Source organism: Catharus ustulatus, chromosome 4 (assembly GCF_009819885.2).
Source record: "Catharus ustulatus isolate bCatUst1 chromosome 4, bCatUst1.pri.v2, whole genome shotgun sequence".
Taxonomy (NCBI): Eukaryota; Metazoa; Chordata; class Aves; order Passeriformes; family Turdidae; genus Catharus; species Catharus ustulatus.
In genome coordinates, this window is record NC_046224.1 from 27104575 (window position 1) to 27119436 (window position 14862).

The window sequence follows — 14862 nt, forward strand, 5'->3', positions numbered from 1 at the left end:
TCAACACAGAAGATATATTGTATTGTAATGGAAATCTCTCTCTTAGCTCTTACCTTTTACCTCTTACTTCCCTCTCTTACCACCCTCTTACCCCTTGCTCTATTACTCTTTGTCTTCTCACTGCCCTGCTCCGAGCTACAACTGGCAGCTCCAAGGCCCTTTCATCCACACCCTTTAACAATAATCCAATAACCGCAAGTTTCAAGACCTGGCTTTAGAAATCTCTGTCTGTCCCAACTGTCCAGCCCGCTACCTACAGTCTCTTACAGCAAGGGGGGGATTGGACTTGATGATCTCCAAAATCCCTTCCTACCCCAATCATTTTGTGATGCTGTTAAATAGCATTATGAAGTTGGTTCCTATTTTGTGAGCCATACATCACAGCAAATGGTGGATTTAGCTTATACGAAGTCTAAATCTTAACTTCACAAAGGCCACCCATTACTCACCTAAATTATTCCCATACAACTTGAAATGAACATTTCAAATTACTTCATGTTACAAAGGTCAGCCTGCTGGTGATAGAAGACTAACAGGCTCACAGTTTCCTAAATCTCTCTCAGTGTCTTCTGTTCTTCAATGTACACATTCTGTGTTCATTTTTTTCAAATCCTGTAATTCCAATCTGATAAATCAAAGTCTTCATTATTTGACTTTAATTCTTTATGCCTACTCTCTCCAGAGAAACTAGTTGGATCCATAAAGGAAAACCAAGAGCAAACAAATTGTACTGGAGGCAACTGGGGAAATATTATCTAGAAGCAAATTACAAAATTAGATTTACCTGAGACTACAGACATGGTCATACATAAATTTAAACCACCTTATTCTCATGTAACCAAGTACTCTTATTTAAATTAGCAGCTCTTAAGGCTTGATGTAATTAAAAGAGAACTGGCCTGCTTTATAAAATATTTCAGCCACATTATTTTCAGCAATCTAAGCTGTTCGATGAAAAAGTAATAGCTAAGGCTCATTTCAAAAGAATAAGCATGATAGGAGCACTCCAACAAGACAGTCTTGCAATTTGATTCTAAAGGACAGATTTCATACTGCCCCTTATTTACTTTAATAAAACCTTCTTCCTCTCCTTAAATTGAAGTAACCTCTTTAAGGTTACAGTCAGTGCTAGTAAAATTTTGGAGTTTTATGTTTCCTAGAAATGAAACACTGGCATAAATAAATAAATTTCTCAACTACATTGGATAAATTGCAAGTCCTTAACATACAATTCCATCATCTCTGGCTTCCCATATCTCAAAAATCTATTAAACTAATAGACGAGAATTAAAGATAAAGCTGAAATACTTTAGCAAGCACAAAAATTCATAGAAGTTTGGAAAATGGAAAAAAAGATATCCTGAAGCTATTCTTGGAAATCTTAATTAAAATTTACTGGTACTCACCTTATGGTGGTCAGACTTTCATCATTGTCTTAATTTCCCATTGCTACTACTATGAATCTAAATGCCAAAATTTTCTGAACTGGTCTTTCAAAGCTGCAATTAGACATTTATAGCTGAATACAAGGTAAACTTGATAAAGATGTATTCAGATGTATTTGAGCAATAATCATGTAGGAAAAAAAAAACATTTACCCACCCCAAACAAATAACTGAAACACTGATTTATTTATCAAGCTGCACAAATTCTGAAAACCTCCACTTTGTCCTCAACTTTCTCAGCATATGGGCAGACTAATGGAGGTAACTCTTCAACTCATGCTGCAGAGGCTGATGCAGGAGATACAAAGAGCTCAGTCACGTAAGTCCTGGGAAACAGAACTGAAGTATAGCTCAAGACACAATAGATGAAACAATCCAAATAACCTCTAGATAAACGTGCTATTTCATCTGCCACAACTTCAGCAGCTCTCTGCAATACTGAAGGTCAGGACCAACGAAGGTACATCACTTGAAGTAGTAACTAAACTGATACAAAAAAGTTACATAGCACAGTTAAGCAGAAGATTCTGGTAACTAAGGAGTGATACTCAGTCATCTCTGCCCAAGTCATAGTAGTTTAGATAAAGAATTATTTTATGAAGAATGAAACCTTTACTGTAAGAACTGTACTTTTACATTTTCCCATCTACCCATTCCTTTTAGAAGACAGGAGTGAATTTCCAAAATTCACTCCCTAAACACCAGTGACAGCTTTTTTATTACTTGTTGAAAGAATAAAGGTAGGCAATTGGAAAAGATCCTTTTATACAGAATCACTGTACTTTTTTCCTGTTTGCTTGAGTGAGGATTAGAACTAATAGGAAAAGAGAAGACTCAGACTGCCAATTAAAGGGAAAGAAAAAAAAAAGGGCAGGCACCGAGCCCACCTTCCTGAAGGTGGATAAACTTTGTTGGAGACAAGTGATTAGTATAAGAGCAGTTGAATATCAAGAGAAACTGTGAGGATTCCAGAAGAGAGATACTCATAGAATTATAGAATATGCTGAGTTGGAAGGGGCCCACAAGGACCAGTGAGTCCAACTCCTGGCCCTGCACAGGACAACCCTAAGAATCACAGAATGTGCCTGACAGCATTGTCCAAATACTTCTTGAACTCTGTCAGGTTTGGTGCTGTGACCATTTCCCTGGAGAACCTGTTCCAGTGCTCAAGAAAGATTTCATCTTTTCAGAGAAAAAGGTGGTTCTCTGGTTTGCTTGTTTTAACTCTAAAGTTATTTCTGTAGACAAAATTTATAGGGGAAGATTTGCAGGCTCTGAATTCTGGAAACAATCACCAATGATAGGCACTGTTATGCAGAACCTTCAAGCAAAAAACAGATGTTCTTCATTAGAGGCTCCCCATGCTGAGCGGAAACAAACCTTATTTGCTTTAACCTTCCTATACCCAACATCAGGGGGCAAAACCACGGGGGGGCGTGGGGGAAGGAGGAGGGCAGGAGGAATCCACAAAGCCTGCAGCTTCCATTGTTACATATCTCCTGATCATTTCCTTATAGCGCTTTCAAGAAGAACATTTCAATATGAATCAACAGAAACAGTTGCGCAAAGTAGGTCGTTGCTGCAGCAACGGGGCAGCTGTTTGGACTACTCCCCGCCACAATGACCTACTTTTCCAGTTATATGTAACCGCTGGAGTAGATTTCAATATTCCTTCCCTATGGAGCCGCTCCGAGAGGATTCCTTACCACAGCTGAACCTCCTTCCTAACAGGGACAGAGAAAGGCTTCATTTAAGCAGGTACAAGCAGCGGGTCGGTTCTGCTCTTCCTATGTGTCATATTCAGAAGTGTCGATGGCTAAAGGTTACATGAAACCCAATCTGTGCTCGGAGCTCAAAAAGTGCCACGGCAGCGCTCAGAGCCGGAGGAGCCGACAAAGAGTGGAAGTGGAAGGTGTGAAAAGGAACAGGTGCTCGTGAACAGCGTGTCCCCTGCCAGACTCAACAGCTGGCACCAAACCTCGGCACAAACAGGTTGTTCCTGTACCACCATCCAAGCACAAGCTAATGGACACCATCCTTTATTACAGGTCTAAATAACATTAAATCTGCATAAAGGAAAAACCCTGGTGAATGGCAGGTAAAGCTTACATGATTTTAAACCCTATTTAACCCTGCATGCGCTGGAGAGGGGAGACACAAAGGTACCACAAAGGAGGAAATGTTGACAATTACATAATTTCCTGTTTACTGTTGCTGCTAAAACCAGCATTTTTCCTTATGACAAAGGAAAAAATATCACCTCAAACTAACAAAGGAAATAATTATCTCTGTAGAAATAAGACTACAAGACTTCAAGCATTAATCACACTGACTTCTACTTAGGTATTTTTTGATCAATATATTCAATCCCAAGTTCAAAAGCTTTAATTCAAGGTAAAATTAAAGAGACAAGCACAAGAGACAAACATTTCCAAGCAAAAGAAAGCTCATTCCAAGAAAAGGTAAGCTAGGCATTACCATATAGTACACCATAATTGAAACTTCAGTCAACAGAAAGCTTCTGACAGATAACACCGCTCATATGATGAAAGCAGAAAAACAAAGAACATGAAAAAAAGCTCTCCAAAGATTACCTTAGGTATGCTTAAAATTTCCAAGTTCAGCAGGAAAAATACTGCAACTGGTAGCAGTATAGTACTGCAAGTGGAAAAGTTTTTGGAATTTCCTGCACACTTTCATTTGGGAACAAGTCACTTAGAATCTCATAACTGTTCTGAAAAATCTCAATATTCTTCAAACAAAATCGTAAAAAAACACCCAAAAACCTAAAAATTATTTTTACTTTACCACTGCACTTGACAAACCATACAGCAACATCTGCAAAGACAGGATCCTGGAATAAAGACAGACTAATAGAAGAAAAAAAAGTGAAGAATTATGATGATTAATAGATAAAGCTGCTGCTGAAAGAGTAACACTTTTTCTTTTCAAAGTGTGACCTCCAATGCCAAAAATTCAAGCTTCATTGTGCTGCTTCATATGAAAGCAGTAAAGAATTGGAGGAAAAACTTCTTCAAATACTGCAAACGCAGCATTGAAGAATTTTGCTTTGACAAAAAATGTTGCATTGTTGGCACTGAAAAAGAGAGGTTGCTGGAATTATATTCAAAAAAATGCAAAAAGCCATATTCTAAATTGTAAAAATAGAAACATCCATGTTATCCCCCACAAACTCATTATTTTCTTCATGGTTTAGAAGAAAAACACACTATTGCTGAAATAAAGTACTCCTCAACAGCAAATTTTTTGGCAACTAGCTTAGAGAGGGGAAATTTCAACTAAGTGAAAAAACCCTACTCACTGAAAAGCACCGTGACCATATGATGAAAATTAATTTTACACAGGTCTCCTCAGGTTATGAAAGCCTTGAAATAAAAGGGGAAAATACAAAGCAATCTAAGCAGAACTGTCAATATCAGAGCATCTTGCAACTTTTTCCTTTGTTATAAACTGAAGAAACTACATATTAGGAGATTTTCCAGGTCATACAAGTGAAAGAGTATGCTAGAGAAAAAAAAAAAAAAAATTAAAGTCTTTTACAGAGACCTTTACAGAAGCATTCACAGGATCTAGGAGATACTGTGCAAGAACAGCAAACAGCAAACAGTTACACTGTCTAAAAATAAACATGGATAAAGTGCAGTAAACTAGACCTTACCAGGCCTGTCATCTACTGAAAAGTAATGAAGGAAAGTTACAGGAATTATTTCTAGGCAACACAAATAAAACAAATAATTCAGATGCCATCCTTGGCTTGATCACCCTCATTAAGATATGGATGGTTTCAACTTTTTGAGTTCACTAATAGCAAGACTTACAAAGAAAAAAACTGACATGCAACCTCCTCCTCAAATACCCTTCTGAAACCTGGATGGCAAAAACTACTGTGTAGAATATTTTCTTTTAAATGCATGTCTAATTTTGCCCATGTAGTCATGCTTCTCCCATGAGACACGAAAAAGGGAAAAATTAGGTAATCTCTGCTAAAAGCCACAATGTTTTCTTCAAGACTTCTAGAAAAAAACTGAGTTTGTTTAGTCTTTAGAATATAAAGTATGAAGGAGAAAGAATGAAAAAAATCACTCGATGTCACAGGATTTACAGACAGAAAATTTCAACGCAGAAGAAACTCTACAGAGAACATAGCAAAGACAACATTTAGTCCATTCTTCAATGAATCCAATATATTAGAAATCAAGCCACTAACTATTTTCAAATCCAGTTGCTCTATAAAATGCCACATCACAATTCTCCATATTCTGCTTCCCCGGTACTTCAGAATTGCACAGATTGTGAAACTGAGATAAGTTTGCCATGACGTCCTGTATCTTTAGTGCACAGCAAAACGTTAACCATTCAGAGCATGATGATGTTTTATGAACATTAATTAACAAGTTGCCTATTTATGTATTTCTCTGTCTGATACAAATTACCCTCCTATTTCATTTTCTCTCTCTCTCAATTGCAGCACAGCTTACCCCTCACCGACAAGGTCAGTAGAACACTGGCATTGAGTAACCAAAAAAACAACAACAAAAAAAAACAAACAAAACAAAAAAAAAACCACCACCAAAAAAAACCACCACCAAAAACAAACCGCAAGCACTGAATTCAACAGGTTCCTTACTATAAAAAATAAAGCATATCCTAGATCATGGATTTCATACTTTGGATAGACAACAGGTAAAAAAACCAAGTCTTCCTTACAGGAATTGTTCCTAAGTAACTTGTACTGTAGGTATTTCATCTCTATCACTGAAGAATTAATAATATATCCATACTTCACAATTTTCCCATTTGAGATTAAACAGAATTCTTTCAACGTTTCTGGTGTTAATTCTGAAGGGATTAGTGTTTTGAAAGGGTAGAAACTTTCAGTGCAAGAATTTTCCAGCCTTTACTCTTCATGTCTGTGGAAGAGCCACAAACATACAGATGTTAAAGAACAAATGCATCAGAATGAACAGGAAGGGAAATGCAGAGAAGAAAGGCATGAGAGTGAACAGAAAGGGAAATGCTTTACTATAAATTAAGAAACACTGAGATAAAGTAAAATTCTAAAACAGGTCCAGAAAATTTCTCTAGTTTAGTTGTAGGAGGAAGTAATGCATAACACAAAAGCTCAGGTGTACATCACATGCCTGTTAACACAGAAATCAGATATGCAAGACACATCCTAACTGATGTACAATGGAAGAAATCCCTTCCGCCTCTGATAAAAGTGAACAGGTTTCATCTTACTGCAAAAACGTTGTTGCACTAGCACTTTTCAAAGAGATTTTAAGCAACAGTTTGACACCTGAATTTACTAATTTACTTCCGAAACCCTGAGTATTATGAAGTTCTTATTTTCTACCCTGGTTTACTAACATTAAATTCTGGACCTTTCAAATACTAATGCAATTTAAAAATAAATAGTAAAAAAAAATAAAAAAAATAAAAGAACAGTATTTATTAAAAAAACCCCCATATTTTAGGAAGCTCTGTTCATGCAGCTCACCTACTGTCTAAACTAATGCTAACAAAGCTCACGTGTTGGTTTTTATTATCTCCACTGGTAACTGGAATGCACTCCAATTTTTAACTGTTCCAAAAGTATAGACACCCACCCATACAGACTTTTGCCACAGCCATCTCCACTTACACACTTGAAAGAGAACACTGAAACATTGACCTGTCCTTTCCAGTCTATCCTTCATCTCCACTGAAGCTTTACTCCCTTATGAAAAACCATTTACACTCACAAAACTCCAAAGCAGTGAAAGCAAATACTTTATGGTGACCTGAAAAACAAATGGAGGCTTCAGGCTTAGAAGAACACTGCAATTATAACTCACCTCTTGACCTAGATTGCAAAGAACATGAAAGCCAAAAGTACACAGAAGCACACAAACTAACCTCGCTCCATGTTAAATTAAGAGTTCTGACAAATTTAAGTTAAATGTATTGCACTAAAATATGATTAAGTTCTTACCCTGGTAATCACATCCAGTCCTTTCCTAGGGTTAACCAAAGGTATGGCTATTAAAACTGCTAAAATGTGCTAAGTAAATTACTGAGCCCATAGAACACAAAAGCACATACTCTTACACTCCTTACCCAACTCACTCACGTTCAAGCTGACTTTTGGATTTTTAGGTCACTATGGGAAAGTCACAAAATCCCCTAAAGCAAAGAGTTTCTTTCAGCATGCAAATTCATAACATCACAGACTTTAATGTGACTTCTGCACTGAAAAAATGGCCGACTTTGCTGGCAGCTTGACCTTCCTCCTATCACAGGTTATATAACTAACCTGAAAACCTGCCAGGCACTGAGACACAGTATGGGAAAGAACCACTTCTGAAAATAAAGGCTTTCATGCTGTAGATAAACTGCTAGAAACTGAAAAGTTCAGGTAATGTACAATAATAAGGCTTTTCTGCAATATTTGCATAATATATTTCAAAAATAGCTTCTATTGGCTGGGATAAAGACATTTTCCCAAATTGGAGGGAAATATATTTTGTTGTATTAAAATGCCCAAAAGCAAATAGTAGCATAAAATAACTTGCTTTGAAGAACTGACACTGACACATACTTAAGAGAGAGAAAAAAGAAAAAACCAAAAAAAACCAGTCTGTATTCTTGATTGCCTAAAAAAGCTGCTTTCACATTTATCACAGATGGTGTTTGCTGGGGGTTATCAACCTCCCCGTTTGTGACCAGAGTAGGAAACATTACGAGGTGTGGACAGATTACCTTGCCCTACTCACAAAGAATGTGATCTATTGATACTTCTGTAAAAGTAAAAAAATCCTATGGACTTGTTTCAAAACCACATTTCTCCCTTAATGATCAAAGTCCACATACTATTACACATCAAGAACACCTGACCCAGATCTTCTCTGGACATCCTTAAACCCGGAGATAAGTGATGTCTAAAACCAGGTGTCTAAAAAAATAATTTCTTAACCTGAGGAAATAATGCTCCTTCAAGATCAACCTTGGAGTCAAAACCCAGATTGTATAGATGCTCACTGTAATTTTTCTGGCCTATAGTACCTGCTATTTGGAAAAACCAACTTACTGAGCACAATTCAATTTGCAGCACCACCTGCTCCCTCCACACCAACCAGTGCAGTCTTCTTGTCCAATTGAACAGTAGTTAACACTACATAATCTGGTGATACAAGACCATTCACCAAAATAAGGAAACAAGCACAGTATAATTTCTCAGCTAGCAGGATTATTTCTCACATTCTGACAGTATGACAAAAAAGAAATTGCATCTTTTCCCAGCACAGTAAAAAGGCCAATACTTATTTTCAGCAATATAATTTCAAAGGGTGTCAACAAATGGCAAGCCACAGAAGACACCAATAATCCCCTTCCAAAAAACACCTGGTGGTTACTGCAGACATGAGCAATGCAGGCCAAGAGTGATATGACCATTGTAATCTGACTCAAATGTACACTGACACTGAAAGAAATGGTACCTGCCCTTCCCACTCTTTGCCTCTTTACTACTACTACTACTACGGTGACTTTTTTGCTGGCGCAATCTACCACAGAGCTAATCCCACCAAAACTGGTAATTAATCTCTTTTGGACAGATTGATGAGCTAAACTGGCTCACGACAGAGTTGTGTGCTATCATAAAAGGGTGGAACCAACCCTTTCATCAACAGTGCAGGATTAAACCCATACGTCAGTGTGCTCCAATGACGTACTTTGTAAATCATAGGGCTAGATCATGTAACACAAATTATAGAGGGAGTTGCTGAACTGGATGCACTTTTGGGGTAAAAAATGTTTTTTGTAGAAGAGAACAGGTGAGCAGCCTAGGGGTGTGGCACTGAGGGGTTTCTCTAATCTAACTGCAGGTATCACAGAGCTCCCATCTGAAAATGCAACTTCTGGAAACAAGCTACAGACTTTTCACAGATTAATCACCCTCAATTTAATGGGCTGGGTGAACAGAAGTGCTCCAAGTGGCACACACCACTCTAGAGCTGAAGCCACTCATTAGGGGATATGCTGGGTTGCACTGGGTTTGCATGGCCACAAGTCAAGGTTTTGTGGGGCTAAAGGGTGGCTTGCTGTGAGAAGTTGCTGGAAGCTTTCCATCTGTCTTTCCAGGCCAATGCCAGAAGGCTCCAACACAGACCTGCTCAGGCCAAGGTACCACCTCTGGGAAAACGTATGTGACAGGAGGAAAACATTATTGCTCAGGAACCAAAGCCAGAGAGAAATGAGAATATGTGAGAGAAACAACACTGCAAACTCCTAAATCAGGGAAGAAGGAGAGGGAGGACACACTCCAGGCACCTGAGCAGAGAGTTCCCTGCAGCCTGTAGTGAAGGCCACCGAGAGGAAAGTTGTTCACCTACAGCCCATGAAGGACCATAGTGGAGAAAATGTGAGTGTGAGGAGTCCTTCATCTGAGGAAAAAGCAGCAGAGACAATACTTGATCAAACTGACCAAAACTTCCATTCCCCATCCCTCTGTGATCTTCAGAGATAGGAGGCTGAAAAAATGGAAGTGAAGTTGAACCCAGAAAGAAGGGAGGGGTGGGAAGAAGGTGCTTTAAGAACTTAGTTTATTTTCAGTTACCCTGTTCTGAATTGATTGGTAATAAATTAATTCATTTTCCCCACAATAGTAATGGCTGAGTGATCTCCCCTTGTCCTTATCTTGACTCACAAGCTTTTTGTTGTATTTTCTACTCCCTGTGTAACCAAGGGGAATGATAGAGTGCCTTTGGTGGGCTTCATGTTAAATATTTAATAAATCAAATAGATTTTCATTCTAAGTGCTACAAAATCAAAACAAACTTAAAGGGATGTTTTCATCAGGGAAGTAATGAATATTTCTGTGCATTTCTTTTTACATACTAAGCATGTCACCAAAAATTAACAAAGTATAATACACAAATTTTATCTGCCTGAATTACAAATATGAAACTGAAATCACTCATAGATTAATTCTATTGACAACTTTTTTCCCACCAATCCCCTATCCAACCAACACATCTCTATTGGGCAAATCATACTTATGTAAGCTGAAACTAAGTATATTATCAAAAGCAGATGCACAGAATAGCAAAATTTCATAGATACTAAGAAAGATGTCTAAGTATTTTTTTTAACAAGTTCCCATTTCCATGTTTTAACTTTTTATTTGCTTGGAATTTGTGTGGGAAAAAAAAAACCACCTCTTTTCTCTCTCTGAAGTCAATACCACTATCTGCCATAATAGCAGCAACTAACTTTGAAGGATGTTGAACATATCATATTCTCACAAAATCTAAGAGGAATACAAAACAAATTCTATTACTCTTGTTTTAAAAGTGAAAGCTGTTTCTCTTCAGGAATGGTTTGAAAAAAAAAAAGGAAATACAAGGATTGGCAAGATTAGACTATCCATCTTTATAGAATCAGCTATTGCACATCAGTGTTTTAACTAGCCTATCAAAGACAGTCAAACATACTCAAAAAGGCAAACTAAAAGAGGTAAATTATTACCTAAATTAAATCCTTATGCAGCAACTAACAGAATGTCTGCATTTCTTTTCAGGTATTGTGATCAATTGTCACTCTGTCCTAAAACCAAGGCTAAATGAAGCTCTCCCCTAGGTGATGTTAAGCATGAGATCCCATTCTCCTTAATATGGGAAAGTCTGAGCACATGGAACACATTTTTTCAGAAGTAGGTAATGATTACTTGTTGGAATATGCAAGTTACATTCTTTGCCTCCTTTGTTGACACAATTAGATGCAAGCTAATTCTGGTGCCTAAAGTTTAAGGGCAACTGACAAAATTTTAAGAGAGCACTAGTGTGATTTTTAGCATTTGGCATCTCCCTCCACCATTTCTCCATCACCTTTTACTGCATCAAGTAACTTCTCTCTCTCAAGTGTTGATCTGTGAACAACACTGCAAACTCGTTCCATAGAAAAAGCGTGTTTCAATGAAAGCACATCTTGATTTATCTGACAGCTTGAAAAAAAGGAACAATAAGAAGAAACAGATCAGAACCAGAAAAAAAAATGAAGTGAGCTGAGGGAGGTCCTGGCATTTGTTACGTGGCATTCACGAATTTAGAACAGGTAGGCTGAATGCCAAGAGAAAGGAGGTCAGTAAGACCATGTGACTGTTTAGTAATTAGACTTGCTCAATAGTGCAATTACACAAAAATATTAGTTCCCGATTGTTACATGACTGTTTAAAGAGAAAAGTTAATTAGAAAGCACCACTCTATTAAAGGTTGCTATTTAGCAGATTTAATACACATTTGTTAATATAAACTGTAACTGGCGACCCTGCAGAGTGACAATATGCTAACAAGAAACTAAACCTCCTGATTTCTTGTATTCTTTCAACATTTTTCCTCATGTAGATTGTGTTAGTCATAGTTTGACAGAGAAGAGTTTTGCCCAGGGCACTAGACCCACGAACTCTTGGTGTCAATCAACTCAAATTAAGAAAGGACCACTGTAAATTCACACCAGGAGGTTAAATTTGACTCACTTTCCTAATGCTGAAGAGCTTCTGCTCCTAGTCTCAAATAAAAAGGTTTTGACTAATTCAACGTCCTATTCAACAGGCAAGTAAGCAACGATTTTGCTCATAGTCATCAAGTGAAAAAGAACATAAGATGTTTTATTATTAATTATAAGGGCCAAATGAAACTGGCAAACCAAAAAACTGCATCACAGATCTTGTGTATACTTATTGGGAATGTATATGTGTGCACTGGTTAAAAATATCTCATTAAAACCACTGGAACCTAAATGGATTCATACCAAACTAATAACTGTCCATTTACATAAAAATTTCTTGAGAACCACCTTAATAAACACAGAGCTTTAGCAGCCAGTTATTCTATACAGCTGTTGTACTTTTAAACTTGAAAAAAACCTGATGATCTCACAAAAGCAGGCTATGCAGGCAGCAAGATTTCCTACTCTAATCCATGTGCAGCATGTGCCTTGAGAGTGTTTGAGTACCAGGAGATTGCTGGAAGTGCTTTAGACAGGGGAGTTGTAATCTACCCCAAACTCAGTCCCCCTAACCAGCAACTAAAACCAGGCATTTTTCTTGAAATGCAAAATGCAGTGGAAGGACTAGTTGCCTTCTAAAACACTGAAAACACTGTTAAAGTAAACCAACCTGCAATATATCACATACAAATGTACTCAAGGACTCTATCAGCTAATGATCATATTACACAGTCATTGAAGAACCAGGCCAATAGCACTGAAGACATGAACTTCCTCCTGCTAGAATCAAAGTTCACATTTGTCTATCATTCACTAGCTCAGAGAATACAACCAAAAATTGTTCAGCATTTCATTTGCAGGGCACATTAGAGACCTATGAAGTATTCTTATGACATGTGGTTTCCTTAATACTAAGACTGGTGCCAAGTGCGTACATTCTTTTAAAACTTAAGTAGCTATTCATGCTTCATCCACAAAATTAAGACCTCTGATCTTCTTCAGGAAGTCAAAATGTTATTCAAAAAACCATATCCCTTCAAAACAAGAGATTTAAAAGTCTCTTATAAATGTACATCATGAATCTCAGATAAGGGAAGTATCTAACAGCTATTCATAAGTTGTTTTTGTCAATGAAAATTAAATAATCATCAAGCTAAAGTTCACAAAAAAGACTCTTTAATATTTCTATCTCTTAAAAACAAGAAGATTGTAAGGAAAACTTCTCAAAATATTAAAAAAAAAAAGAGAAACCCAAAACCTCCAAAGGTAAGTTACCTGGCTGGTAAAGTATAAGCTAGGATACAAATTATTAAATCTGGAAGGAACAATCCTTCAAGTAAACGCAATTGAAACCTGAAATTTCTAAGCTTTGTAATTTTTCTATGGCACAGAATGTTAAGCTAATTTTCATTGTGCCTGTTCCATAATTAGGCAACTTCTCTGCACTGCAGCCTGGGCAGGCTAAGTTCACTAGCATTTCAAGTTCCTGACACTGGAGGAACAGATGATACCCAAACTACCAAACTACACAACTGTATTACCAACCATTTTACAAGGGTAACAATTTTCAGATTCCTAGTGATGTTTTATCTAATCTCACATAACAAGCATGCACAGAAGTCCTATTAACCTCTGCCTTATTATGGCACACATTTAGCATGCAAGCATCAGTCACAGCTCCACAGTAAAGTTCATTTTTATATGGGGTAGGAGAATTACAACTGGCTTGAGAGTGCAGGAACAAATCTGCATGCTCCAGAAAGGGACACTGCACACCAAGGCAGCCAGAGTTCAAGAAATATTTAGACAACGCTCTCAGGCACACAGAGGGTTTCTTGGGGCTGGTCTATGCAGGACCAGGAGCTGAACTCCATGATCCTCGTGGGTCACTCCCAACTCGGGATATTCTGTGATACCCTTCCGTGCAGAAACGCTACCCTGAAAAAGTACTTCTGAGTGAAGTGAACAGCTTCACAGTTTCTCCGGGACGGAATCGCCCTGGAGTTCCCGGCTACCCAGAGTTCCTGAGATGGTGCAAGCCCTCGCGGCTGCTCCCCACAGGGTTTTCCGGCCGGCAGCAACCCGGCTCTGAGCTCCAGCGCCCAGGCACCGAACTGCTGCCCTCGGGAGCGAGAACAAGCGTCCCCGTTCCCAGGAAGCCACAGCCCACCGTCCCGCACTCTGCTGCGGGCTTCCCGGTCCCTTCTTCCCCCTCCCTCCCACGTGCGCCGCGGGAGCCGCAGCCCGGGCCGGCGCTGGGCTGGATATGTAACAGCGCCGGGCCCGCGGGGAGGGCGAGCGGCCCAGAGAAGCGGCGCTGGCGGCGGCCCAATCGGGCGCGGAGGGGAGGGGATGGCGGGGAGGCAGCGTGACCGAATACATAACGCGGGGATTAGGGCCCCCGCAGCGCCCCGCACTCACCGCCACCTGTTGATGCCCACGTTGGAGGAGCCGGCGAACCAGGGGTCCAGGATGTAGACGCAGCGCACCGTGTCGGCGCCCTGGATGCATTCCCGCAGCGCCGGGTTGTCGTGGAGCCGCAGCCCCTTGCGGAACCAGTGTACGGCGTTCACCCCCATGCCGGGTGCGGGCGCTCAGCGGGAACCGCCGCCGCCCGCGGGGCAGCTCATGGCCCGGCGCCGCCGGGCGAGCACGGACGGGCGGCGGGCGGCCCGCGGGGCCTCGCTGCGGACGGCTCTAGGACCCGGCGGACACGGCGGGAGCGGCCGCCCGGCGGGGACGCATCACCCCGCGGAGTCCCCGCGTCGGGGAGAGCAGGGAGGAAAGGTGGGAGCGCTGGGCCCGGCAGTGTCTGCTGGGCGGTGACGGCGCCCTACCGCGGAAAGCGCTATCCGTGCCCGCCGCCGCCTCCTCGCCGCTCGCCCTGTGACTGCGCGGGGCTCCGCCGGCC

The 14862-nt window shown here is 39.9% G+C and overlaps 1 protein-coding gene across 2 annotated transcripts in view; it reads right to left on the bottom strand.

Annotated features, from left to right (window-relative positions):
• CRY1 (cryptochrome circadian regulator 1) overlaps positions 1–14587 on the bottom strand; it is a 40003-nt gene extending 25416 nt beyond the window's left edge. For both annotated transcript variants that reach the window (XM_033058093.2, XM_033058092.2), the window contains exon 1: positions 14373–14587. In XM_033058093.2, the coding sequence (XP_032913984.1) occupies positions 14373–14530 (158 nt within the window). In that variant the 5' untranslated portion in view covers positions 14531–14587. The remainder of the gene's footprint in view (positions 1–14372) is intronic.
• Positions 14588–14862: the final 275 nt, after the last annotated feature.